The sequence below is a fragment of the Triplophysa rosa genome, linkage group LG20, assembly GCF_024868665.1.
Source record: "Triplophysa rosa linkage group LG20, Trosa_1v2, whole genome shotgun sequence".
Classification (NCBI taxonomy): Eukaryota; Metazoa; Chordata; class Actinopteri; order Cypriniformes; family Nemacheilidae; genus Triplophysa; species Triplophysa rosa.
Genome location: NC_079909.1, coordinates 18,145,409 through 18,172,913, shown reverse-complemented (window position 1 = coordinate 18,172,913; position 27,505 = coordinate 18,145,409). Strand labels below are relative to the sequence as shown.

At 38.8% G+C, this 27,505-nt stretch overlaps 3 protein-coding genes across 4 annotated transcripts; all 3 read right to left on the bottom strand.

The window, feature by feature from the left end:
- Positions 1-347: 347 nt before the first annotated feature.
- si:ch211-222l21.1 (prothymosin alpha) lies at positions 348-3,700 on the bottom strand. Of its 2 annotated transcripts, none has more exons than XM_057361971.1 (5): positions 3,528-3,700; positions 2,172-2,264; positions 1,762-1,825; positions 1,579-1,670; positions 348-1,220 (listed from the first exon to the last, which is right to left on the bottom strand). In XM_057361971.1, exons 1-5 carry the CDS (start codon positions 3,576-3,578, stop codon positions 1,149-1,151), a joined length of 372 nt encoding a protein of 123 aa, XP_057217954.1. In that variant the 5' UTR covers positions 3,579-3,700; the 3' UTR covers positions 348-1,148. The 2 variants fall into 2 exon arrangements, with proteins under 2 accessions (XP_057217954.1, XP_057217955.1); XM_057361972.1 differs by having other exon boundaries at positions 1,579-1,667; positions 3,528-3,698.
- A 9,585-nt stretch (positions 3,701-13,285) lies between these two features.
- On the bottom strand, positions 13,286-19,840 carry odad1 (outer dynein arm docking complex subunit 1). The gene is made up of 15 exons (XM_057362265.1): positions 19,764-19,840; positions 19,221-19,300; positions 19,041-19,140; positions 18,699-18,888; positions 17,831-17,953; positions 17,439-17,552; positions 17,313-17,359; positions 17,010-17,185; positions 16,624-16,752; positions 15,896-15,978; positions 15,546-15,714; positions 15,168-15,331; positions 14,929-15,032; positions 14,685-14,775; positions 13,286-14,603 (listed from the first exon to the last, which is right to left on the bottom strand). The coding sequence occupies exons 2-15, from the start codon at positions 19,282-19,284 to the stop codon at positions 14,511-14,513; spliced, it is 1,647 nt and encodes a 548-aa protein (XP_057218248.1). The 5' UTR covers positions 19,285-19,300; positions 19,764-19,840; the 3' UTR covers positions 13,286-14,510.
- A 637-nt stretch (positions 19,841-20,477) lies between these two features.
- LOC130571423 (taste receptor type 1 member 3) lies at positions 20,478-26,682 on the bottom strand. Its single transcript, XM_057362372.1, has 9 exons — positions 26,476-26,682; positions 26,195-26,398; positions 25,664-25,964; positions 25,129-25,485; positions 23,118-23,543; positions 22,835-23,038; positions 22,247-22,367; positions 21,304-21,674; positions 20,478-21,188 (listed from the first exon to the last, which is right to left on the bottom strand). The coding sequence occupies exons 1-9, from the start codon at positions 26,478-26,480 to the stop codon at positions 20,583-20,585; spliced, it is 2,595 nt and encodes an 864-aa protein (XP_057218355.1). The 5' UTR covers positions 26,481-26,682; the 3' UTR covers positions 20,478-20,582.
- Between the last annotated feature and the right edge of the window lie 823 nt (positions 26,683-27,505).

Here is a 27,505-nt window from a genome sequence, read left to right as displayed (position 1 = left end):
GTGAACTAAAGGTATTTTGCTTGAAAAAGTCAGAAAATATAAAGTAGCATTGAACATTTGTTCAAGGAAAGAGATTATATTCTGTGGGTAGCACACTACTTATTCAGAATGTAATGACATGGTTCCCCGCCAGAGGGCATAGTGGCAATATAAATGTGTATATAAATGAATTGTGACAAGTCAAAATAACAAAACGCTATTGTGGTTTTGCATTCAAAGTGAAACATTTGAACACCAGTTACAAGGTCAATCCTACAAATGCATTTGTAAAGAAGCCATAGACGAGCACTTGTTCAGTCTCGTTTCAACTCAAGATGATTCAAGAACCAAGAAAACACACGAGGCAGTCGTTTGAAAAAGACGAGACTGATTTTATTTATAATCCTGAACCAAACTATACAAAGCAGTGGTCAAAAGGCAACCAAAAACACAATCATAAAAAGAATTTGCTTGAAGGAACACCAGTACCACCATACTGTTTTCTGTTATAGATGCATTCTGCACTTCCCATATAAAACACAATGATAAAACAAAAACCCTAAAACTGTACATAAGGATAGAAAAGATACACTCCCTTTAAATGCATATGGAACAAAAGACCAAAATCGTTTAAGATTTAAAAAGGGGTTAATTAACATGTTAGAGGCCAGTCAGAAAAGGGGGCGGGCGATCGGTGTTGTCTGAGGAAACCTCATACATACGAGCCATCTGTTGTTAACTGATCTGCCAAATCGTGGGATTACTTTCTAGCAGCACAACCAGGTTAAACATTGTATATTAGCCCCAGCTTAAAACTTATCTTTGGTCTTTAATGAATCTGAAACATCACTCATGGAAATGACAGAACCTTCAGCTTTCAGTTGCTTGTGTGTGTGTCCACTGGTCAAATAACTGAGTAGAATGTGTGCTTGTTAAACTCGTGCCAACGTAAACTCTTAACCTTAAACGTTTCTTTTGATACAGGGTTCTAACATGTTGGTCCTACACCAATAAATAAGGTTGTACAAAAAGGGACAGGGTTGCGATGTTATGGGCCTCAGTGCAATAAAAAGGTCTTGTAGCGGCAAAAGAATGTCTGTGAAATATACAGAAAGCACAAACTCTACTAGGTCGGATTGGCCATAAAGACAGAGCTACTGGCAGAACTCTTAAGCTTTGACTTCGGCCTTTTTGGAGTCTCCGTTCTCCTCTGTCTTCTGTTTCTTTGTTTCGACTACCTCCTTTAAAAAGCAAGCAAAGATAAGAGCGTCAGAATGCTGGAAACGGCCATGTCTGCTTCTGTGATGCAGTATAACATGAAAACATTAAGGCCTGGTTTCACAGACAAGGCTTATCTTAAACCGGGACTAGACCTTAGTTAAATTAGGATATTTTAGGCACATTTATAAAAATGCCTTACAAAGAAATCATTACTGGTGTGCCTCTTGAAACAAAACAATGGCACTGATATATTTTAAGATATGTTATGGCAAGTTATTTTCAGTTAAGACAGGTCAAACTTTAATTTTAGTCTGGGACTAGTCTTAAACCTTGTCTGTGAAACCGGGCATAAGAATGGAAAGTTTAACCCAAACCCACCTCCTCTTCTGCTGGACGCTTCACGGGTGGTGCGTCTGCGTCTTCCTTATCACCTTTCTCCTCCTCCTCCTCCTCCTCTCCCTCTGCTGCTGCTTAACAAAAACACAAGTATTTTTTTATTAAAGATCTTTAAGGAGGATTTGCACAAAAATTAGGTGATGAAGACAAAAAATAAAAACTCACCTTCCTCATCCTCTCCACCCTCTTCATCTTCCTGAGCTTCTTTCTCATGTGAAGCGCCATTAGTCTAGAGACAGAAAACAACATGAGTGAAACCAATACCAAGTCTGTAACTTCACCAGATGAGTTGGGGATTTATGAACAATGTATGATAATCTGTTGAGTCATATCGCAGATAATTTCCCAGACAGTTATGTAAATGACTATTGAAGCCACGTGCAGCTCAGCTCGTGAGAAAACACATCAAAATGCGCAGCCCTAAAGCCGTCCCCACGTAAAACGCATCTGTGTCAGTTCTCGAACCCCAAACAAAGAGCAGCAGGGGGAAGGGGCCCTCCGACACCTGCGCAACGAGCGAGTACTGCCGGACAAAAGCCACAAGGCCTGCTGGGAAATACTCAACGCTTACTCACTGTTCCATTTCCATTGGCAGGTGCCTCTTCGCTGCCATTTTCCTTTGCAGCCTCCTTGGTCTCTTCAACCACCTCCTTCTTTTCTTTCAGTTCCTGAAACGACGCAAAGGTTTATCTGTTAATAAACAAACCTCATGACATCATAACGCAGTTGATTGCACACAGTTGGTATAGGGGAAAGTTTGTTTTCTAGAGCTTCTTCTACACCCACACATACAGATGAACCACAAGACCACACACACCAGCTGGCTTGATGCCTATTAAAATACATTAAAATGGAAAACCAACACCAAGGGCAGATGTGTAAAAAAACAGCATATATAGGTCAGGTTTTAAATAACTTCAAGCTACTTTCGGAAAGATCGTGATTAGTTTTTGTTAAATTACCATGGTATTACTACAGCAACCTTAGTGTAACTATGGTATTTATAGTAAAACCATAGTGACCTCAAATGTACCACTGCCCCATTACGGCAGCCCTAGTTTAACCGTGAAAAATCGTCAACAAACACGACCAATACACTTTAACTATAATAAAACGATGAACAGTTTTCATAACCGCATAATCTCCATAACAATATGGTATGCAGATTATTTTCCATGACACCACAGATGCTGTCATAATCCGCGTAAAATATTTCCCACAACCCCCATCATTTCCACGCTTTTCTAAATTTAATCTATTGTTCGCGCGCACATGTCGGGGTCACTTCGGGTTATTTCGCTCCTCCTCGTCCGTCGCCCCTTTCTTTTCCTGAGGAGATCGTACACGCGCATGCGCGCTCACAAGACGAGCTGGAAACAAAAGGAGGGAGGAAGCGGGAGCGCGCGCCGGTGTAACGTGCTCGGAGGAGACTGGGGGCGGGTGGCGCGAACACCGTACAGCACGCGGCGGAGACGTTCCCGCCTATTCGCGCGGCGAAGATCAAGAGCCTTGACTCGAGCCAAGAAAGAATTGAAAACGAGAAAGAAAAAGCACACTGTTCACGATTTTACGCACCCCGTCACCGTGAGCGGAACGATGCTGAATATATAAATAAATTCAAACATCATAAAACGTTTAAATCATTGCATTTCATTTATTTTGGACAAAATACTCAGTGTTTAACTTAATTACTATATAATTATTCGTAATTTTGCGCGAGCCGCCAACAGACAATAGCGGTATGATTTCAGACTAACATCGTTTTATACGGATAATAACGATTTAACGGCTTCTTAAGCACATTATATGTACATTCGTGAGGAAAATATAACGTTTTCAGTTCAAAAAGTATCTCATTGACTGGCCGCTTTTCATGTTTTCAGACAAAGCAATTTAACGCTACTCAAATATAAAACGTCAATTAAACTTACCTTTGCGGTGACTTCGGGGGCGGTGGTTGTGTCGACAGCGGTATCAGCCATGGTAATTTATAGAGATACTTTAAAGAAAAATGTCCAAATAAAGTGTGGTAAGTGTACGGGCAAAGGTGAGGTAGGAGACGGTCGGACGTGAGGAGGAAGAGTGAATCAAATCAGTCTGAACCTGAGAACTGAAAGGCGCGTCGACCGCAGCAGCAACCTTACTGACATCTGATTGGACTTGAGCGCAAGAACGTAAACCCGTCCTTTGATTTGATTGGAGGAGCCACTGCCAATTGTTTCCGAAGTTCCGCCTTTTGTCCGTCCCACCTATAATGCGCTCTTGCTTTCTGATTGGTGGAGTCGTTCGTTTACCTTTTACCCGGCCTTTTAAAATAATGTTATATGGACATATGGAGGATCTCCTGACCCCGATTTAATTACTTTACGCTATTCTTGTGTTGGAGACTTGTTTTAGGGGCTTTTTCTCGTAGCAAGATGAGTGTAAAATTAAAAAGAATCTATATTATATTTGTTACGAATAAACTAATAGAATCTGCAATACTTTATTAACAGTGTGCATTGTTACATTAGCAAACATCAAGGTTTTGAAAAAAAAAATAGTAGAGAAGCTCTAGAGCAGAGTTATAAGTGTAGAACATTTTTAACCATTGGCCTTAAACTTTCTTTTGACCTCATTTCTCCCAGTATCTGTTATGGACCGTCCTCCAAGCCTGCCTGCATAGATGAATTCAATCTTCTTAGGAGGCTTTGTTTACAGCCCGGTTTTAATTAGCATGTTGTATTCTGAGGCCATTGTGTCCCAGATGGAGACGCACCAGGCAGCTGTTTCACTCACAATGAGAAGTCACACTAAGATGCTAACATGTCTACTCCGTACCATCAAACATATCAGCACAGATAACCAACAGATTTATGGTTTAAAAGATAAGCCACACAGTCGTTCCCCTCCCTGTCACAGGGAATGTAGCCTACCTGTTGCACCAGGAAATGCAGTTAACATTTAATCCTAGTTCCCCTTTTCAGGTGCTGAAATGAGTCAAAACCAACATATTAAGTGCACTTATGTACCCTTTATGTAGAACAGGTCTAGAACTAATTTTCATCAAAATGGATTAAGGATTCATGTTTTACTTTGAAATGTCCATACATCAGGGTTTATCAGGTTTGTTCTCTTTGTGCTTTGAGATAAAGACCCCCCCATCTGAACCTCATCAGATCTGTCATACTGTGGTAACAAAGCCCACTTGGTGGTCACAGATGGTGAGGACCTATACGGCATGCGTTGTGAGGGGTCAGCATGCAGTCTTTGTTTTATCAGATGGAGTGCATGCAGGACTAGACCACTGATTTAAACGCTCAAGTTTGATTTAAATGTAAATGAGAAGTTGAATAAAGCCCTATTCGGATGGGACTAAAACACGTCGTTTAGGCATATTTAAGTCAATTTTGCATTGAGTTTTTACACAACCTCAGTAACAAATTAACTTTGAGGACTGCGCTGTGAGGTGAGAAAATATTTTAACAGAATTACACTTACAACAAAAATAATATTGTATTAGCATACTATTTATTTTAATGAAAAAAATAAATGTTTACATTCAGAGGACATGACCTTTCAAATCTCACCAGAAGCAGCACATTAAATGACATCACACCAATGCTACACGCACGCACGCACGCACGCACGCACGCACGCACACACACACACACACACACACACACGTCCATAGGCGTAATGTTTTTATACTGTACAAACTGTATATTCTATCCCCTATCCCTAACCCTATCCCTAAACCTAAAGATCATAGAACACTTTTTGCATTTTTAGACTTGTAAAAAATATTGTTCTGTACAATTTATTAGCTTTTTTGCTCCTGGGGACCTCAATTTTGGTCCCCACGGTGACACGAGTCCCCATGTGTTGGTGTGTATTCAGGTTTAGGTCCCCACCGGGATATACAAACATGAACACACACACACACTTTAAAACACAGATTGCGGGTCTCTTTAGGTACTTGTTTTAAGTCAAATGATGTCAAACCAACATTTCCCACAAAATCTGCTCAAATTATAAATCATTATTATAAGATTTCCGTTGTGAGTTTTTGACTGACTTTTTTGTACTGGCTCAATAACTTTTTTGTCTGGAGATTGGCAGGTTGTCAGAAAAGGTGGAGACATGCAGAGCTGTGCTACCAAATTAATTCATCTTCATAAAGCGCTTGGACGTCAACTCAGTGGAACACGGCACATAGAGGCTCTTTCACTGGGGAAACGAAGACCATATGCAGCACACCGAAACAGCCGCCCAAAATGTTTCTGCCGTACAAATCCAGACAAGTAGCAGACGTTTTTTTCCTTTTTTCGGGTTTCTTGTCCAAGCATTACTCATTCCCTGCCACTGGAAAATGGGAGCAATCGGAGAGGAGGGAGTCTTTGTTAGGTCATTTCCTGTCATTTTTTTCCCCTCTCAGCCTGCCCAAAGCTAGATTTGTTTCCATGGATACTGGAACAATTCCAACGATTGCCTGCTGGTTTTTCGTTTGCTCTTTGATGAACGAAAGCCTCAGAATAACCAGAGATGTGAGGAAGAGAAAGGGCCAACATGTTCCTCTAATCCTCAAATTTTCTTTCATGTGCTGCATTTGGTTACAATGTTTTTCTTTCTTTCTCTCTCACATTCTCATTTTTTTCTTAATCTTACTTTTCTCTCTCCCGCCCTCTCTCTCTCTTTTTCTCTTTCATGCAGGTGATGCAAAGTGTGGTTGCTTTATTTTTAGTAATCACAAAGGAACTTTCTAACAACAGAGAAACAAAACAGTATGTTATTCATTTATTGGTGTACTGCTACTTTACTGCTGATTAAGACAGGACTATCCAGTCAAATCTTTCATTCATTTAAAATCAAATGAACTCCCTGCTTCTATAGTAACTTTACATAACCTCATACTGTACATCGAGTCGGCTTTTTAAAAGTTGAGTCTGTGACTTTCCCTTTGGTCAGTCTAAGCAATTCGTAGTTGGGAAGTAATTTGCAGTTGCACCTCAATTTCAAGACAAAAAAGCTGCAACCTGACCCTTGGAATTTTAGTGCTTTAGGCAAGTTTGCCAAAAGATCAGGGGTCAGGATTAGGGAGGGAATAGGTCACAGTAATTGGAAAAATCAGAGGGAGGGCTCAGTGGTCAAGCTGTGCGTTTTTGTCTCAGAACAGCAGTAAACTTTACACTCATCACTGCTTTCTCATGGATTATGCGTACCTGCCGAAAAAGAACTCATCAGATGCATCAGATGGGTGTTCTTACAAAACCACATTTTTGTTTATCAGAAATTTTAACAGATCAGGTTTTCGAAGTCACTTGCTAGCAAAAAGCTAACCAAATTTTCATTCCTGTTATACAAAATGTGTTCAATCAAATCAATCTACAAATCACTTGCAATCAGACACGGTCCCATTTAACCTACACCCGTGCCCCAAGAACCTTTATTTGTGTCTCTCATTCAGCGTGTGTGCACACTGTCGGACTCCAGGATCAGTCCTTTGTGTCTTCAATCCAAGCACACACTTTTTATTGAGGATGATGCTTTGGAATGTAGCCAATGAATAATCGCGCTCACTGAGGCATGATGGGTAACCAAAACTGACTGTTAACATAACAAAGACAACAAGGTGTAGATGAATGAAAAACAGAGGAATGGTAGTTAAAGTAAACCCATATTAACTTTAATACAAACACACACGCTTCCTATATGAGCATATATGTAAGATTTACATTTTCTGCAATTACCATAACATTAGTCACTCTGTGTGTGGAATACAGAAGTGGCCAAAAGTGATGTCCAGAGGGCATATTTGTGCGGTATTTGCTTCTAATGAGAAAATATGAGGTGTAGGGATAAAAACGTTAACCGTTTAATGTTTTGTTGGACAAAATTGTTTGGAAATAATGCAACCTACTGCATGTCTATTTATGGGGTTTTCTAAAATTATATGAGAAATGCGCACGCTGTAAAAAACAACTAGATTTACTTAAATTTCTTTTACGTAATAAGCAATTTTTACTTATTTAAAAAAAAGTTTTTAAAGTAAATTTTACCTAATTTTTTTCACGTCAAGTTTTTGCACATAATTTACTTAAAAAAGCTGTGTGCAAAAACTTGCACAAATAACACAAACAATGGTAACACTTTAGAATAATGGTCCGTTGTTAACAAGTAACTATGCAGAAAGTAATAGGCAGTACTACATGAAATATATCTCTATGGATAGGCTATATATGTAGAATATATCCATTCATGTTTTGGTATTTGTATTTATTCATAAATTAGTTTCCACAAACAACCTATTTTTTCACTTTATGTACGTTAATGTTGAGATTAGTAATTAATTGTTTTTTCTTCATTAATTGGTCATAGTTCGCAAGTAGTTGTCAATGATGGCATTTTTCTTTAGTAATTATCAAATACCAAATAAGGAACTACATTTGTCCTAAATTAGCTATTACTTACTGCTTAGTTAATCTTGCTTCTATATTAGTTAATAGTATTAAGGTAAGTGTTAATGTAGTACTGCCTATTACTTTCTGCATAGTTACTTGTTAACAACGGACCATTATTCTAAAGTGTTACCCAAACAATTAAGTAAATCTTGCTAGTTGTTTTTTACACAGCAGAAAGCAAGAAACATATAAGCAAACATTGACTACTGTTTTATAAGTTATTACAATTGTTGATCCTCTCTTTTAGTAATACTTCTAATTCTTCTGGGTCTTGACTTAATACAATTTGTGCACTGTATCATGTAACTTTTTGCCAAGCCTCCTTAAATTCTTCTCAAAGACGAACTCCAGCTTACACCCCAAACACATGAAAAAACGTTTTTAATACATCTTTAAGAATACATTCGCAAATACGTCAATTTTCCAAAGTTGCACATCACTTTTGGCCAGTATGAAAGCAGTGTGGAGTTGGTGACATGAGTTAACTTTCTCTCTCTCTCTCCCGTCTGGTTTTATTACTGCTGTTCTGTCATACAGTAAGAGACTTGATTATGTGCTTGCATCTCTAATTGCTTTCTGGTGGAAATTTCCATTCTTTCACCACAGGGAGGGTCTTCTAAGCAGTCCCCTCCCACCCTGCGTACCTGTGAACGCTGGGATGCAACTGTGCTTCACCCATATATAGAAGGAGATTGATCTCAACATCAAAGCCATTCCTCAGAAGACAGTTTTTTCAGAAGTCTGCAGGTCTTAGCAGGTTGCAACCAAAACGAGCGTGGTCCAAATAAAACTCCTCATGTTTCTACATGCGGTCGCCGAATGTTTAAATGTCAGGAACTCTCTCAAATTGATTACGTGCCGCATGCCGCAACGCTATTGGATGTCACAGTCTGAAAAGTGACCAATGAGGTTTCGTCTTACTAGACCCGTATTGTGCTGGTTTGCACTTTGCAGCAGACGGCGGCACGAGGGAATTAAACGAATGGCTAATAATCCAGATGGTGAATTAGCATTTTTCCTTTCAAATTGCAAATGACGGTTTTCCAGCTGGATTTGATTTGAGACTTCTTTTTAAACCAGTGGAATTATTTAAAATACCAGTCCATGATACATACCATGAGAAAAATGCTGCAAGGTTAAAGGTTAAAATAGAAATTAGTGGAAAACATGCCCAAGACAAACAAGCCCATGCACCCCAATGCTGGTCTCTATCTGATTTGGTTTCTGATATGGTTTTTGTGTTAAGTTACCATCTGCCAAGACTGTTTCCCTAGCAAGTCTTTTAAACTTTTCTGTCTGTTTCTGTTTTCTGAGATTTATTTTAATCTGTAACCCTCACAAGGCAACAGTGATGCTCATGTCATCAAACATGTCTAACGGAGCGAGTTCTGTTGAACTTTGCAAGCAGAAAGCTGATGTGATTGAGTTTATGTGTTAGGCCACACTGACCTCAGCTTCTTTGTGAAGCGCCAACAAAGAGCCATCTGCAGGACACGCAGCGGAGACGAGAAACATGGACGACTGCTCGGGGGAGGCACAGCAGTTCTGGAAAGAGTTAGAAACAGAACAAAGACAGAGGAGAGGCAGGAAGAGGATTGGTGGGAAAATTCAACCTAAAATAACAATTCTGTCATCATTTATTCACTTTAATGTCATTCAAAACCTATATATGACTATTTGGTCTGTAATGCACAAAAGAAGATATTTTGAAAAATGTATCAGTGGATTTGTGTACAGTGAGAGTCAAAGGGTTTTGGAAAGGGTGTTCATCAGAATATCTTCTTTTGTGTTCAACAGAAAGTCAAGTTTGGAATGACTCATGAAAGAGTTTTCAGTTTGGCGTGAACTATCCCTTTAAATCTCTAAATATGTATGATGAGGTAATTTTGTGGTGAAGGGTAAACCAACTTTGGCTTTCTCGAATGAGGGTACAGAACGAAACACGGTCAAGAAAATGGAGGGCTGTTGTAATCTTTCACAAGCATACTTCCCGAAGAAGACTGGATGAAGGTAATTAGAGCTCTCAGACTTAGTTAACCCTTTCATGGTTTCAATAACATTTCGGATCAGACGTGGCAGGCAAACTAAAGGAAAAATCTGAGAAACATTCTGCTTTATGCAATAACTGTCCTCATAAAACATTTATCAACCGCTCCTGCAAGTAAATTTGCAATGCAAAGTGATGACAGAGAAGTAGATCTAGGCACTTTTATTTGCTTTAAAGAGAAAATCAAGAAGATTGTTTGAAATTTCGAATTGATGTAATCATGTTGGGAGTAGGGGTGCACAGTTTATCGGTATTGTCAATAACCACGATATAGAATTGCCACGGCTACCAATATCGCAATTATTCTGCAGGCATGATAATGTGGTAAATAATTCAGCACTTTGCTTTGAGAGACACAAACTCTCTCTCTGCTTCCCTACACTTGTATTTTTAGTGATTCATTGGCCAAAAAAAGAGAAAAGGCAAAATAAACAAAATGAAGGATGAAATTGACAATTATTATTTTAAAACACGACAATAATCGTGTGGTAAAAATCTGATATCGAGACAGCCCTAGTTGGGAGTAAAAAAGAATATTACGTAGGCCTAAGAAAACAAATCCTTTCAGAATCTCACATAATTTTGTCCGGGTCACCCTGAACTCCAAAATGACAAGAACAAAAGCCTGAGGACTTAACAACTTGTATATTGTTTTTTTTTTACATCACAGTAAAGAGAATAATACTTTTTTATTTTATGGCAATGAGAATTTTGGGGGAATTCTACTAGCTTTTGAGCATCTGAGATGCTTTTGAACATGAGATATTCTAGGTTTTGTGAGATTCATTTTTAAATTGGGGTTTACCTTATTCATCGCAGTTAGGCTACTACTACTACAAGATCAGGATATTAAACAAAACAGACATGTACATTTCAATACTCAAACAATGCAATAACCCACCACACAATAATCCCAGTACAAATAATTCATGAATATAATGATTATTTATTACCGATTATTACCGTAGTGTACAGTATATGTGAGTTAATGATGAACAAACAGGTGTGGATGAATGGATTATCCACCAGCAGTTTCATAGCGGCATGTGTAGATGATCTTACTGATGTTTCTCGTAAATGAAGGCTAAACTGGCAGCTACACTGACATTTAAACCTATGTATTCACAGTCATTATCTCATACAAGATGCAAATAAAGAGAACAACTATGGATTTGTCTTCGGCAACATCTAGGGAGGACATGACAATGAATCTAAGCTACAGGTTGAATGAAAAAACTCACATTCAAACACAAACACGGGCTCTGATTGGTCAGGTCAGCACAAGGTCTCAGGTTGCCTAACAACGCAATCAGAATAGGGGGAGGGCTTCTGGCAGCCCAGTTTATGGATGGAGAGAAGAAAATACCTGGAATTTTGCCAAAGAAAATAAACAAAGAGAGGAAGAAATGACACATAAAGCGAGCGCGCACGCGAGAGAGAGAGAGAGAGAGAGAGAGAGAGAGAGAGAGAGAGAGAGAGAGAGAGAGAGAGAGAGAGAGAGAGAGAGAGAGAGAGAGAGAGAGAGAGAGAGAGAGAGAGAGAGAGAGAGAGAGAGAGAGAGAGAGAGAGAGAGAGAAGACCTTATAAAGGTGTAAATAGAGTACAGAGCATTATCAATCATAAGATCTGACAGGAAAAAAAGGTGCCTTAAGGAAGAAACTATAGGGACTACCCTACAAATACACCCTTGTAATACAACCTTACTCTACAACTTCAAGGTAGTGAAAGCAATACTTAGTAGCAAAAATTGCATTAGTTATGAACAAAATACATGGGAATAAAATATGGTACAAAAGCAACTGGAAAACTTGTGATATAGACATTAATGATGCCCAAATCTACAGATAGACTTCTAGAATTCAGAATATCATAGTTGCTTGGGAATAAGGACTCTTTTTTGACTAACCACCTAGAAACTCCCTAGCAACCACCCAGTCTTATGGTGGAAATGCATTATAACCATTAAAGGGAAAGTTTAACCACCAATGAAAATTCGGTCATCATTTATTCACCCTTAAGTCATTTAAAACCTGTACATGACTTTTCCTCTATTTTGAGAAAGAAATCATTTGTGAAATGTCAGTGGTTTTGTGTTCATACAATGGAAGTCAATGAGGGTCAGTGTTGTTTGGCTACCAACATTCTTCAAAATATCTTCTTTTGTGTTCTGCAGAAGACAGAAAGCCATAGGTCTGGAATGTTATGAGGGTGTATGATGAAAGATTTTTCATTTTAAGATAAACTATGCCTTTAAAAACCATTGGGAACACCTAAGCAACCCCCTAAAATGCACATTTAATTTTCTACACAAAATGAAAGTTTCTTTTAATTTGTTTGGTAATTTGACTTGTCAGTTTTGTTTCAGAATAATAAATAACTTTTACAGACGAACAGAAGGCACACAAACATCACACATGTTCCACACCTTATCTCAACCACCCAAACTAAACCCATATCCTGTTCATTTTTCTCTGTCTATCTTGACAGCATGTTCACCAGGCCTGGTAAACACTTCCTGTTGGGTCAGTCGCAGCCGTTTCTTGTTGGCTACATCTGATTGATTAATGCTTCAGTGACATTGGACAAACACACTTCTGGAGAAAAAGTATAAGAGAAACCAATAAACCGTAAATGTTTTCAGATCTGATCATTTAAAAAACAAATAGCACACCTCTCCATAACTTTACCTCACTAACTACATGTATGAGCAATCATAAATGATGCGCCACTAATGAAATGTATACGAGGGCCTTGTTTTAAAAAAAATAAACACACAGCAACTGAAAGACAAAACGGAAGGAACTCCCAAGGCATTATGGGAAGAAAACCCACGTAAGGATGAGATAAGACAATAGCTGCGTCTGAATTCGCTCACTCGTTCACTATTCCCTATATAGCGAAATAGTCCACTATATCCGGAAGGAGTGAATGAAAATGAGTGAACAATTTCGGACACTGACGTAATATATCCTTCGTCTGACAGTACTGTTGCGGACATTCGTCATCACGATTATATTACACCTGTGTGGCTTTATGGATTGTTTTGTAAAATGGTTAAGGTCATTGTTACATTATTTGTCACGTTTATTATATTAGTTTTTAATAAAGAGAACAAAACACATGTTTGCCACGTTTATTTACAATTACATTTCATTACATTAAATAAAATTACTTAATATATTTAAAATAAAACACTGATATTTATAACATTCATTTAATCTGTTTATTCTCAAAAAGTAGAAAATAACTGTCAACAAGAACAAACACAAGTGTGTAAACGTCACTCTCCTGCAGCTGATTCTAATCAGACAGTTGATTCGCATTGTATCAAATTGTATTGAAGTAGTGAGTGAATGAGCGTTCATCGATCGAATGTACACTCAAAATCCGAGTGCATTGTGGGTAAAAAGAGTGAACGAATGTAGGGAATGAAGTCGTTCCCTCAGGTTTCGGACACCACTACAAAATGGCGGACACCCGATATAGTGCACTATATCTGAGATAGTGGGCGAATTCAGACACAGCTACTGATAGTAAATATGTGAGTTCTAGTAGTCTGCGTGTTTTTCTTTGTGTCAGCATGAGCTCTGATTGGCCACTTGCTCTGCAGTGTGGGCGGTCCTTGTGAGTGGGTGAGATGAAGCCGTTTTCAGTATAAGGAAATGAAATGAAAAAAAGGAGAGCGTTGCTACGGTAACAAGGCGGGCCGTGCGCAAAAAACATTTAGCCGCAAATGGAGGGGGTTAAAAAGGGGTCATATTTCAAAGCATCTAAACTTCCATCTTGAGTTGCGTCAGATGCATTATCTGTGTGAGTTTGTGTTCGCAGGATGAAATTGAGATGGGAGTATTTTAAGCATGACTGACATAAAAGACACTAATCCTCAAGGGGCTACAAAAACAGAATATTTAGAAGCAGAGTTTGGCACAGAAAAACAAACGGATAATAAAATAAACATAAATGTTAACATGTGCAAGAATGTTCAAAAGCAATAATCTGTTTGCAGATGCTGTGTCTAAAGATGGACTAAAAACAATCTGACCTCTGGAAAACAATACATGGAAACTTTTATTTCTGTCACTTTAATGCAGCTCTACCTTAAATAGGAACATGAAATAACAGCTAGTGACAACTTGACTGATTATTTAACCAAACGAAGAACTAAAAGACAAGGAAATACATTCTATTTATATGGCCAGACATATTTTACATCCAAAAGTCTTGTGGGAAATCTAGCATTATCTAGCATGGCTACATGCTGCCCCCTTCTGTTAGTGTGAGGCTACAACATCTGAATGCGTTTGACTTTCACTCAATCACTCATTTTAACTCATCTACAACCATGAAAGACTAACATACACAAAAACAAGAGAAATAACAACAACAACAAAATGTTTAACTTAAAAAAAGCAGGATGTGTTTTAATATTAGAGGGAGCGCTGTCTGCTAGACACTGTGCTCTTTTTGGGGGTTTTAGCATCTCCACGTCCTGTAAGCACTGAATCCTTTTTGTGCGAGACCTGAAACAGACCGCCGGAAAATACCGGTGAGCAATTGCCGTCACAATGACTAAATCACAATAGGAAAGTGTTTAGCTTTACATGTCTCCTGATGTGCTGAAGGAGCTCTCCCTGACTCAAAGGTCGATCCTCCTCATCTGTGAGTGGAGAATCCTCAACCTCACTATTGTCCCTGTTCGTCAAATGTAGATAAGAAACGTTTACGATCGGCTTTACAATAATAATCAGCTGTTTGGGCTTCTTTAAAGGAGTAGTTCACCTTCAAAATGAAAATTCTGACTTTTCATTTTGAAGGTGAACTACTCCTTTAATTGGTTACTCTTACCTGTTAATGGAAGGCTGAACGACAGCCACCTGTCTCTCTATCCCTGGCTTCTGACCCAGCAGGAACTGAGCCGTCATCTCCGGGTCGTAATTCTTTTCCAGGTCCTGTTAAGGCATATTCATCTGTTGGTCTAACCTGCACCTATATGTTGACTTTTTTTGATCCTAAACAAATCTAGTCACTTTATAACATCCCTGTTTTAATATTGTGTCGTGATAGTGCCGAGAGTCTTTCTGTACCTTAGAGTTTATGAAAGCTTGCATAGCGAGCAGTTCGGTGGCTTTCTGCTCCAGCAGAGCGAGATAACTGATGATGTTACTGTCTCTGATCCCAGTGGAGGAAGCCATCGTATCTTCCACCAGAGCTCGGTCACAGTCAGTCTTACTAAACACACTCTCCACCCCTAGAATTACACCAACACATTCAACTATCAGCTTTGGTTCATTTCTATCATCTTTTTGCATGGATTAAATATGATAAACATTACTGTTTTTGCATATGGTGACTCCAAGAAATTGTATAAATCCATCAGACTGGAGCTTTCAGCCTTGGGAAGACTCTGGGTGTCAAGGCTTTGCTTTCAATAATACTACCTATTATGTAACATGAGTTTGTACCTGCTTTAATCTGACCAAGGGTCTTGCTAATATCATCCGCCTGGGCTTCATACTGTTGAGCTTGCGTCTCGCACTCTCTCTGTCGATCCTTCACCTGCTCTAAAGCCACCTGATATTCCTGTTCCCGCTGGACACCCTCTAAGCGGAACTGCTCCATCTCTTCATGAATCTAAAATACATTGTGACATTTCTGTTTTTGAAGTTATTCAGGTAAATGGAAAAAAAGGGTTTAAAAACCTCTATGGTCTTACTTTGGAGGCGGGACCATGACCATATCTAGGGACTAGAATATCATGGGGGTGGGTACTTAAAAAATTTTTTTGTATTGATACTTTTGGGTGTAAACTGACCTTATGTATTTGTTCTCTCAGTATCTCAGTCTTCGTGTTCTGTTCATTCACATAGTTGAAGAGAGCAAATTTTCTGTCCTCAACTGTTAAAAAAAACACATTATCAGCTGTATCGCTATAACTGATCTGACGATTATATGTCTTACGGGTCAACTTGAGATTGAAATTGAGAAATTGAGAAATTGAAATTGAGATTTTAACATCATCTGAATAAATAAGCTTTCCATTGCTGTATGGTTTGTTAGGATAGGACGATTTGGCATATCTGAGGGTGTCAAAAAATTGAGAAAATGAAGTCCTAATGAAGTCCTTAGCATGTAGCATATTACTCACAAAAATAAAGTTTTGATATATGTACGGTTGTACATTTTCAAAATATCTTGATGGAACATGATCTTTACTTTTATTTTTTGGCATAAAAGAAAAATCTATCATTTTGACCCATACAATGTATTTTTGGCTTTTACTAAAAATATTCTTGTGCTACTTAAGAGGTCCAGGGTCACATATGACGGCCACAGAAACTGAGCACATTCATATATTTATATATTTATTATTTACTAACATTACACAACCGAATTGATGAATAAAAATGATGTATTCAAACTGAATGAGTGACAATGATAACACACTGACCGGCCAATGAAAATGTTTGTTCTGTCTTAGAAGACGAGCAAACTAACTGAGATCGAGATGTTTTATCTGCACAAAACTCCAAACAAACTCACCTTGAATGAAGTTTGTAACCAACATCTCCAGATCATTCTCTCCAGTCATCTCCTGAATCTTCTGGAAAACCTCCTCCAGAGTATCCGGTGTGTCTTCACCTGCGTCTGTTTTCCTCTGCTCCTTCATCTCTGCCAGCATCACAGTCAGATGTTTACTCAAGCTGTTTATTGTTTTGTTTTGTTTTGATTTGAAATGTAAATCATTGAAAATCCATTTTACTTCGTCATTTTGCATTATATTTATGCATTTTGCAGATTATTCTATCCAAAGCTATACAACTTTTTAGCAGTATGTGTTTCTCCTAGGCGTCGAACCCATGACCTCTGCGCTGCTAACACAATACTTTACCGACTGCGCTACAAGAACATCTCTGATTCGTTCTCACCAGTTCTGCGACCGTCTTCTAATGTGGTTCGCTCATGACATTTGACATTCATGAACTCTTTGAGTCGCCTTTCGTGAGCGATGACTCTCTCCAGCTCCTTCGTCTCAGACAAGTACTGTACGAGATCCTTCCCGGACATCTCCTTCATCATGCTCATTTCAGCCTGAGCCTCCGCTCTGGACACACACACAAACATAAATAAATGAATAAAAGCAATAACATTTCATCAGAATACACGGCTGATGGGACACACCTGATCTGCAGTATTAGTAAAGCATCTTCAGCTCTCAGTGTATCTCTCACCTTACATCGTAAGCTGTTCTTATCTCCTTACGAATATCCTGCAGCTTCTGGTGGAACAACAAGTGTGGTCAGATCGTTTTAACCCCAGTCATATATTAAACCTGAAGGTGATCAGAATCCTCAAACCTTCTCCAGTTTGCGATGCAGCTGCTGAAATCGGACACGCTCCATACGAAGGGTTTCGATATCTTCTCTGAGCTGGCTGTTCTTAGTCATCAACTCATTAAAGCGCACAAGAGCCTGCAGAAACAGAATCAAGCAGTTTACTTCCTGTGTGCATCTGTAGATCATAAACAAACACACTACTAACATAGCTTCCTCACAAGCAATTTGTTCAGGTTTCAGAAGCTGCTCTGTGTTCTCAATGCACTTTTTCTTTATATAGTCTTTGAGTAGATGTGTTTGCATTTATACTGCATTACGTTTGGGTCACAGACTTAAAGCTGGTGATATTGGCACAGAGTCTGAGACAAACTTGCATCTAAAGCGGCATGCTGTAAGTATGATTCTGTGTTTACCAGGTTCAGTTTGTTCTCCAGGGTGCGAGTGGCTTTCTGAGCGTGACGGCTCTGAGACGTGAGACGTGGCTCCGAGACCTCTCCTCTCCTCAGTTCTTCCAGCCTTTTCTCCATATTCATGATCTGAACAGAACGCACGCAAATTAAGGCAACGATGCTAAAAAAAGGTCGGCTCAGACCTTCGAGAATTCTCATGCTGGTTCAGGCAGGTTTATGCTTGTTAGTGCGGGTTTGGCAGAGCCAGACGAATGGATCGACCAAAACAGTGTTCCTGGTTAAATTAGTAAAGAATCTTTATTGGAATACCAGAACACTGGCATACTGAACACCAGCAACCAAAACACAACATATAGCGTTGAGCGATTTCTTTGTTAAAGCTGTACAAGTGTGAGTATTTACACGTCTGAGTGTGTAGTTGTTGAAGGGATACTTCACCCCAAAATGAAAATTCTGTCATCATTTACTCACCTGTATAAATTTCTTTGTTCTGATGAACGCAGAGAAAGATATTTGGAAGAATGCTTATAGCCAGACAGATTTAGCCCCCCATTGACTCCCACAGTAGGAAAAAATACAATAGTCAGAAGTGCCCCAGAACTGCTGTCCTACATTCTTCATAATGTCTTCTTTTGTGTTCCATAGAACCATAAAAATGATTTGGTAGTATAAAAATAAAAATACATAGTAGTATTTTTCCTACTATGGTGGTCAATGGGGGGCCAAATCTGTCTGGCTATAAGCATTCTTCCAAATATCTTTCTCTGTGTTCATCAGAACAAAGAAATGTATACAGATTTGGAACAACTCGAAGGTGTGTTAATGATGACAGAATTTTCATTTTTGGGTGAAGTATCCCATTAATCTGCACCTCCTGCTTCAGCTGTGATTGAGTCTGTCTCTCGCTCTCCAGTTGCTCGTCCAGCACGTCACTTCGCTCCAGCAGTGTCCTCAGACTCTGAGTGTCTTGACTGTCGCTCTGTCTGCGTGCCTGACACTCGGACACACGCAGACTGCGCAGCAGCTCCTCCTGTTCCTCGCGCAGCTTCGAAATCTCCTCCCTGTGCACACACAATCACAAGAGGAATCAAAATTACACCCATTTTCTACAATACACATACACTAATAAAAGGCAGAAGACTTTAGTGGTAAATAAAAAAGCACACATTTGTAGAGACTGGCAGAGGGGGCCATGCGTGTATTTGGGACTGACCTCTGCTTGCGGATAATATGTTCCGACTGCATTTTGTGGGCCTGATGATCAGACTCCATCATACGATACTGTCTCTGCAGCTTTGTCACCTCTGTCTCAGCTGAATGAACACAAACACTAATCAGATATGCTCCCCATTTCTCTATATAGTAAATGTTGGTGCTGTTATCGTTTGCCTACCAATGCGATCAAAGTCCACGTCATTGCTGTCAGAGAGTGCACTGTTGGCTCTGCCTCGAGGCATAATGATTAGTGCAGTACTGAAAACAAACTTAAAATATCATACAAGCTTTTCAAATCTAAAACTTCTATATGTATTTAAAAAACAACATTTAAATGAGATGTACTGTATGAATTATAATCTACATTTTATTATTGACTTCTTATTTTAACTCAGTTAACTACTGTAGCTTACCACGGTAATACATGGGCATTCTTTGGAGTATTTTGGAGAAGCATGTAAATGCAATGCTATATACAGTACGTAATAAGTTATCAAAACACAATGGTAGTACAATCTAACTGTTTCAAAATGATATTGAAAATACGTGATGTGACTAAATGACACATCTATATAACATATGACTAGTCAACCCTATGAACAAACTTTAGTTAAGACCTGGATATAGATAATAAACTTTTATACACTTTATTTTTGTGAGTGATTCTCTGACAGTGAGATATTGTTAGGTAAATAAATAATTTTCACATGTGTTATCTTACCTTAAACGCTGCTTTTTTCACTCTCCAGGTGGCTGTGTATTAGTTTCAGCTCTCTTTGGGCAAAGTTGTTAGCAACGGTTTCTAAGCAAATACTGTTAAACAAGCTGTAGAGGGCGCCATATCACAAAACAAGCGTGCAAGAGAGTGACTTTTTAATTCACCTTTATTACATTTCTTGGATATAAAACGAAACACTTAAGACATTTATAACTACCAAGATTATTGAATGTCTTGCAATCATTTAATTATTTTCATTACTTCTCATTCACATTTTGTTACACTATAGGTCATTAATTAATATAAAAATATTATTATGATAATTCATATCCTACTACTACTAACAATAATGTAAATCATGCATATAATGAACAGTCAGACTTTTTTATCTTAAAGGGATATTTCACCTTCAAAATGAAAATTGTGTCATTATTTACACGCCCTCTTGAAATTTCAAACCTGTAGAACACGAAAGAAGATATTTTGAAAAATGTTGGTAACAGAAAACCGTTGGTTCCCATTGACTTGTATTGGTTTTGTGTCCATACAATAGAAGTCAATGGAGACCGACGGTTTTTGGTTACCAACATTTTTCAAAACATCTTTTGTGTTTTGCAGAAGAAAAAAATCACAAATGGTTTAAAAAGACAACAGGGCGAGTAAATGATGACAGAATTTTCATTTTAAAGCTGAACTATTCCTTTAAAATAAACCTGATGCGTTTTTTTTCAGCAATAATGTATGAGAAAGGCTGTGTTATATTGAACACAACGCAAAGCTGTATGATAGTAATATCAATTAAGCAATCGTTTTGTGCTTGATTTACTCTGTTGTTGTTTGTTCTGTTGTTGTTTCAGATGGCGTTTCTGGTGGATTTTCAGGTGGAGGGGGCCCTTCTAAAAATGTACGAAAATGATCATCTGTGTTGAGTTCAGGCTGTTTGACTAACAGTTGGCATTTAGGGATAAAATAGGTTGCTGTCAAGCCAAAATTACTCCCTAAACTGACTACGGCTTGAGCGACAGACTTATACTTATCATTTAGACTTGTGTATGTGGGGATGAACATCACCCACGTTACACAATAAATCAAGGAGGAGATGGTGATGTCTCTGGCCAGGTTGTATTGTCCATGTGGCTTTAGAGCCATGAAGGTGGACATGAATGATAGCAGTGCCAGCACCACGTTGAAACCAATCATCAAGCCAAAGTTCAACAAGGGCTCCACTGGACATCGCAGAAATCTGGTCACGTAGTTCACCTCCAAACTGGCGACATATTGGGTTAAGGTGGGACCATCTTGGACGTACCAACCGCACAGCCCCGCTTGGACCCCGCAGCAACCCAGAACTACAAACCAGCTTACTCGCTCACGCAGGTTTGACAGGTGATCGGGACATTTTTCGGGGAATTCTGTGACGCAGACAATCTGGCAAGTAAAAGAAGACAATGGATAGATTTTTTTAAACATAAATCTCTCACTAAGTGTTTTCAGAAGCGAGTAATTAACATGTATTGACGCTTGACTTTTCCTTACAGATTACCTGAATGGAACTGCTGAGGATGACCGAGAGGGCCACTGAGGGAAAGAAGGTGTTCAGGGGCTGCTGTAGGCGGCACGCAATATCATTCGGCTGACCCAGGAACAGCACCAGACTGGCGCATTGTGCCATCAGGCACAACAAGGTAATGCCGCTCAGCGGTCCACCAGCGATTTTCACCATTGAAGTTCCTCTGTTCCTGAAAAAATGAAACCCTACCCATGCGTGTGATGCGAGTAACAAAATTCCTCCAAACATGATTCCTATCGACTCAAAGTGGGGCCAGTCCAGGTATGTATAAACGGGATAGACGCAATGTGTGCTTCGGAAGGTGGACCACTTGCCAACAGGACATAAAGTACACTGGATGTCATCTGCCAGTGAGAAGAAGAGCCAGATAAGGTCAGTCGGCATCATACTGCAAGGAACACTTAAATACACACACATATTTTATTTGTGCTGCTGCCGTGAAATTGATTTGAGTCAATAGGGGTTCAATGTTATGGTTATCAACATCCTTCAAAATATCTTCTTTTGTGTTCCGCGGAAGAAATAAATTCAACATTTTCAAGAATTCAAGAATTTTCATTTTTGGTTGAAATATCGCGGCCTGTTACTTTACACAAGTGGTAACCAACCCTGCTCCTGGAGATCGACCGTCCTGAAGATTTCAGCTCTAACCCCAATCAAACACACCTGAACTATCTAATCAAGGTGTTCAGGTTTGCTTGATAATTACAGACAGGTGTGCTGAAGCAGGGTTGGAGCTGCAGTCTGCAGGACGGCCGATCTCCAGGAACAGGGTTGGTGACCACTGCTTTACACTATATGCACCATCTTGTGTCCTTTTGCTACTAATATACATCTTAAAGACGTGTCGTTTTTTTTAATTGAAAAACAAGGGTCATAGTTTACTCATGTCTGTTTTAGAGTTGTGTTCACGCACCTGTTCTGTTGAGATAAGTTCCTTCTTTGCAGTCAATGCAGTCAAAACAGCAGGAGTGAAATCCTTTGACCCTGCGCACCTGTCCTACCTCACAGTTTGAGGAGCAAGTGGATGCTGGCACCTGTTCCAGAAACCGTCCATCAGTTAATGACAGTTATAAGACATGCTGGTTCTGTGGCATTTAATAGGAAATGTTAAGCATTAAAGGTGCTGTAAGCATGCAATAAATGTCTTTTACTGGACAAATATTACTAAAATGTCCAAAAATATCGTATATGTCTGTGTGCTGTTGTTATTTTTTTGCGACTTTATTTTCCATCTAATTGTCTGCGCTTCTGGGACAGCGTGAGTGTGGATAGCCAAAAATGTCTGGTTTTGGTAGTTTTTTAGGCCTTTTTCCAGTTTCATTGCTGATTTCAACCGTATCATAGCATCTTTCAGTGTGCACCTCATTTGAAGGCCATGTCTAAATTCTAATGTAAGAAATTGTAATACAACTTGCATTGCTTACCGCATTTTTAATATGGAAATATTTTAGTTGTCATAGTTTGTAGGATTATGTGTTTATTTTTAATGTGCTGTTCGTACCTTGGAATTTGCCGTGTGCCATTTTATTTCGTGTGTCTGAATCGTGAGGTTCTGATAAAAGTATCCAAGCACCTTAAAGTTGACAGTGCTGCCAGTAAAGTTCCATTGCAGTATATCATAGCCAAAGTTTGGATTACCTTCACTATCAAACTTAAACGAGATCCCTGATATATTCATGGAAACGTTTCGGAGCTTCTGTAACAACTGTAGGAAAGATTAGTGTTAATATACTTTCTGTTAGCACTTTTAGACGCTCAAATGAACAGGTTTACAGTGAGATTACCTGCCATGGATAGACGTTTTGTGTTTTGGGGTCCACAGCACAATTGCTGGCATTGCATCCAAGAAGGTCATGCAGCGCATGTGCCACACAGTAGACAGCAGTGTACACGCTGAAAGCTGATCGTTGGACTAGATTTATCTCCACCATGCTCACGTTGGCTTGGGTGACTTGGCTGCACGCGGGGCAAGGGTTGTCCAGAGGGGAGATGGGTGTGCCTGACTGCGGAAGGCTTAACGCTTGTCTCTCCTTCTCGATTTTTGTGAAGAGCTCACGGACGTAAGGGGTGAAGAGGTCGAGAGGTCTAGTGATGTCTGCGAATGCCACGACTGTGCCTATAGTGTTGATGCCGGGCAGGCTGGATACACCATCGTTCAGAGCCCACGCTGTGCTTGCCACCCAGACTCCTGTCATGTTACGTTTGATAACCTGGACAGGTGGAGAATCACCATATAGAAATGTCATATACTGTATAGCTGTACATGTAAAACACATAATATACAGTATATGTATATATCTTTGGGTTTCGTGGATATATGTAAATATACCTCTGCTTATACAAAACAGATTTCAAAGTACTACTAAGTTGGTTGTTTTCATATGTCACACATAAGGGGACATTTAAGATTGGATAGACAAAAAAACAACAACTGATTTCCTATATCATAATAATCTCTGAATATATGGTCATATTGAATTTCTGTACGAGCACATGTGAACACAGGTAAAATCTTGAAAACAGATTTTGACCCCCATTGCCTACCATCTTATGAAAAAATACAATGGTAGTCAAAAGTGCACCAGAACTGTTCAACAGAAAAAAAATGATAAAGTCATTTTTCCTACTATGAGAGTCAATGGGGGCAAAATCTGTTTTTTTTTATATACAGATTTGGAACAACTCGAAGGTGAGTAAATGATGACAGATTTTTCATTTTTGGGTGAAGTATCCCTTTAAGTATTAAAGGTAAAAAATGACATGCATTTATGAAATGAAGAGGAGTGAAAAGTAGGATATCGTCGCCGTCCTTCCGAAGTCTCATATGTCCGAATTTGCTGTTTTTCAGGAAATGGAATACTAGTTGATTAAATACTGTCTTGTCAAAGTTGACAAGCACGTTTTAAGACTTATTGGTTAGATATTTGCAAAACCTAAAGACATAAAGGGTGACTAATAATAATGATTTATGACAAAAAATAAAAATCACTAAATATGGAGATACGTGGTTTCAGAAGGACATCAGCGAAATATGCTTTATATAATAGTAAAGTAAAATAAAGTACAGATACTTAAAAATGCACCGAAGAGTAAAAATACTTCGCTATTGTCCACCTGTATTTTGTTAGGGACGATGTTAGAAAGTCTTTACAAAGAACGACTTAAATATGGCAAATATGGACCAAATTATCTTTTATCCCTCAAGCGATCACATTTTAAATTCTACTAGTTGATAACCTGTGACCAGCGAGTTTGGTCATATACATGTTTATCTATTTTAAGGCTGTCAAACGATTAATCGCGATTAATCGCATCCCGAATAATGTTTGTGCTTACATAATATACGTGCATGTTAATTTTGTATTTATTAACACAATAACATACACACATGTATATATATTTAAGAAATATTTAGATTTATTTATTTAAATTGACCAATAATTGAAATGATAAATTAACGTTTATTCATTTTTATGTTTCATATTTTTCTTAAGTATATACATGTATGTGCATGTGTTTATAAATATAAAATTAATATGCATAGTACACAGACATATATTATGTAAACATAAACTTATATTCTGGATGCGATTAATCGCAATTACAGCCCTAATCCATTTCAGTATGTGCCCAGTCTGTGAAATCCCGGCTAAAGATTAGGAGCATCAAATTCGATTTCAGTATTAATATATGATGATATATGATTTCAATCTTTGACATGGCTTTACTCAGTCAATATTAAAGATGTCAAGGTTATATTTTCACTGTATGTTGAATCATTAAAAAGCTTTTCACCTCTGTGAAGAAGTCTCTGGCTGGTTTGGGAAGGGAGAAGACCACCACTACTCCTACTTTGGCCTCCACAATGCGATCAAGTATCTCCTTTATCGTTTCCTCTGGGTTGCTGTAGACAGGAATCAAACCTTGATAGGCCACACAGATGGATTCTTCATTGGCCATGCTGGAGAACTGCCGCTGACCCTTCTGACCATACTCATCATCACTGCCTACCACCGACACCCAGTTCCACCCGAACTGTTTGAGAAGCTGCACCATGGCCAGAGCCTGCCAGCGATCGCTGGGGACCGTGCGCATGAAGGATGGAAACGTCTCTTTGTCGCTGAACACGTCACTGGTGGCTCCATAGCTAATCTGCCATGGGACATAACGTTACTTCAAGAATTGCTCTGTTGGTAAGATACTTTCTTCGTATTTATTTACATCGATTGAACTACTTTCTGGTTTATTCATTCTGCTAGATGTGTTTTACACTTTTTGCTATTACAATGACCATGGCATACTCCTAATGAAACCTTTATTGGCGACTTACTAGTGGCATTAAAAAAAATCCAATCAGCTTGCCAATGACCGGCACCAGCTCCGAGTTGTTGGGGCCTACGATAGCTATAACTCGAGGCTTGTAGTCAGTGTAGTTACAGGTGATATCCATTTCCTCGGTTGCTTCCTTTGTGAGAAACTGTAGCACAGGCCATATGACGACGGACGGTTGCTGACAGGTGTCGAAGCTCTCAAAGCCAAGTTTGATTCCAGGGAGAAGATCCGGTTTAGCATTGATCTCGTCCACGCAGTACTTCATTACCAATGAAATGGAAAGACCGTAAGAGTTGATCCTGCAAAAGGAGAAATGCATGGCAAGTGGAGAAAACTTGTAAACTCAGAATTCTGAGAGCACCTGACCGCTGCATTTTATAATTTGTATAATTTTCTGTACTACACAAGTAATGTTATTTGTGTTGTCATAGAAACTGATCATTCCTAGTCCAAGTGTAACATCAGGGGTTGTAATTACTGTGACTACAACATGGCAGGAATGCATCATTTGATTCCTCTGGTATTTTACCTGTTGCAGTGAATATCATCTGGCTTCACCCGTTCGCTCAAGTTGCTGGTGAGTTCATTAATTGGGAAAATTCCTCCGATGAGAATATCACCAGGAGATCTGAAAAGACCTGTTGTGATGTTCTCGAACCATGGTGGATTTACACTGATGCCAGATCCCAGAATTACACAGAGCACCATAAGCGTCCCGTCTATAGCCATCCTGCTGAACGACCATAAAATGATAGATAAGTCATTTATATTTAATGTTTGATATTCAATAAATGAACGTGAAAGACTCACCTCATGTAATTCCAGTTGAAATATTAGCGTGTCGTTTTTCAGTGTGATTCTCGAAGCCGATAGTGAGAAGAATGGTTCGACGGTCACCATTCGCCACATGTACGTGAATCAAAACCCAACCCTACCCCTGTGAGATTAACTTTCGTGTACCAGCCATGTAAATGATGGGTGTACAGTAAGTTCCATTCAGGCTACTCATGAAAATGTTCTGGCTTCACCTCAATGCTCATGCACGTCTTGAATTGCATAAATTGATAATTCACAGTGTAAAACTGTTAAAAAGTCTTACCGTACGTAATTCTTATCTGTGAACAGGTTGATAGATACATTGGTTAGAAATGAATTATTTGTGCAAACAACCATCGTCCAAGTGCTTTATTTTTAGTCGGCCTCCATCAGAATGTTATTTTCCCATTTAAACACATAAATTGAACACACGGTGTATGCTCAAGAATTATAAGTTGAACAAGATGTGCAATGGAAATGTGGCAGGTTGCATAACGCATTTATAGAGACGCTGTTTCATTTTCATAGGATTTGTTTATGGCTTTAAATCCAAGTGTCTCATGATGAACTAGCTGTGGGTGATAGAGAATTACACATAAAAGAAAACCATCAGGGCACAAATACACACAGCATCAAGTTATACCTGCTTTCAAATAGGTATATATGACCAACCCACTTTAATAAATAAGTTAATAAATAAATAAATAAAGGTTTGTTCTTTTACACCTTTTATATTTTTATTATTTAATTTATATTACTGTATGTACTTATATTATACTTGTATTATGATAATATTTTACTGTATGTGTTTGTGTTGCAGGTTGACACTTGGAGTCATCTACATACCCTATAATATGGGGTTAAGTTTACTTTGCATAAGTATAACATCAGATGTAAAATGTCAAAACTGTTGGTCAAATATTTGCATTGAATTTTGACTTGAACGTGTGATGAACTTCAGTCCATACCGCATGTTTACAAGTGCTTTGCCTACATTGGGAGCGACACCCATAGAAACATATTT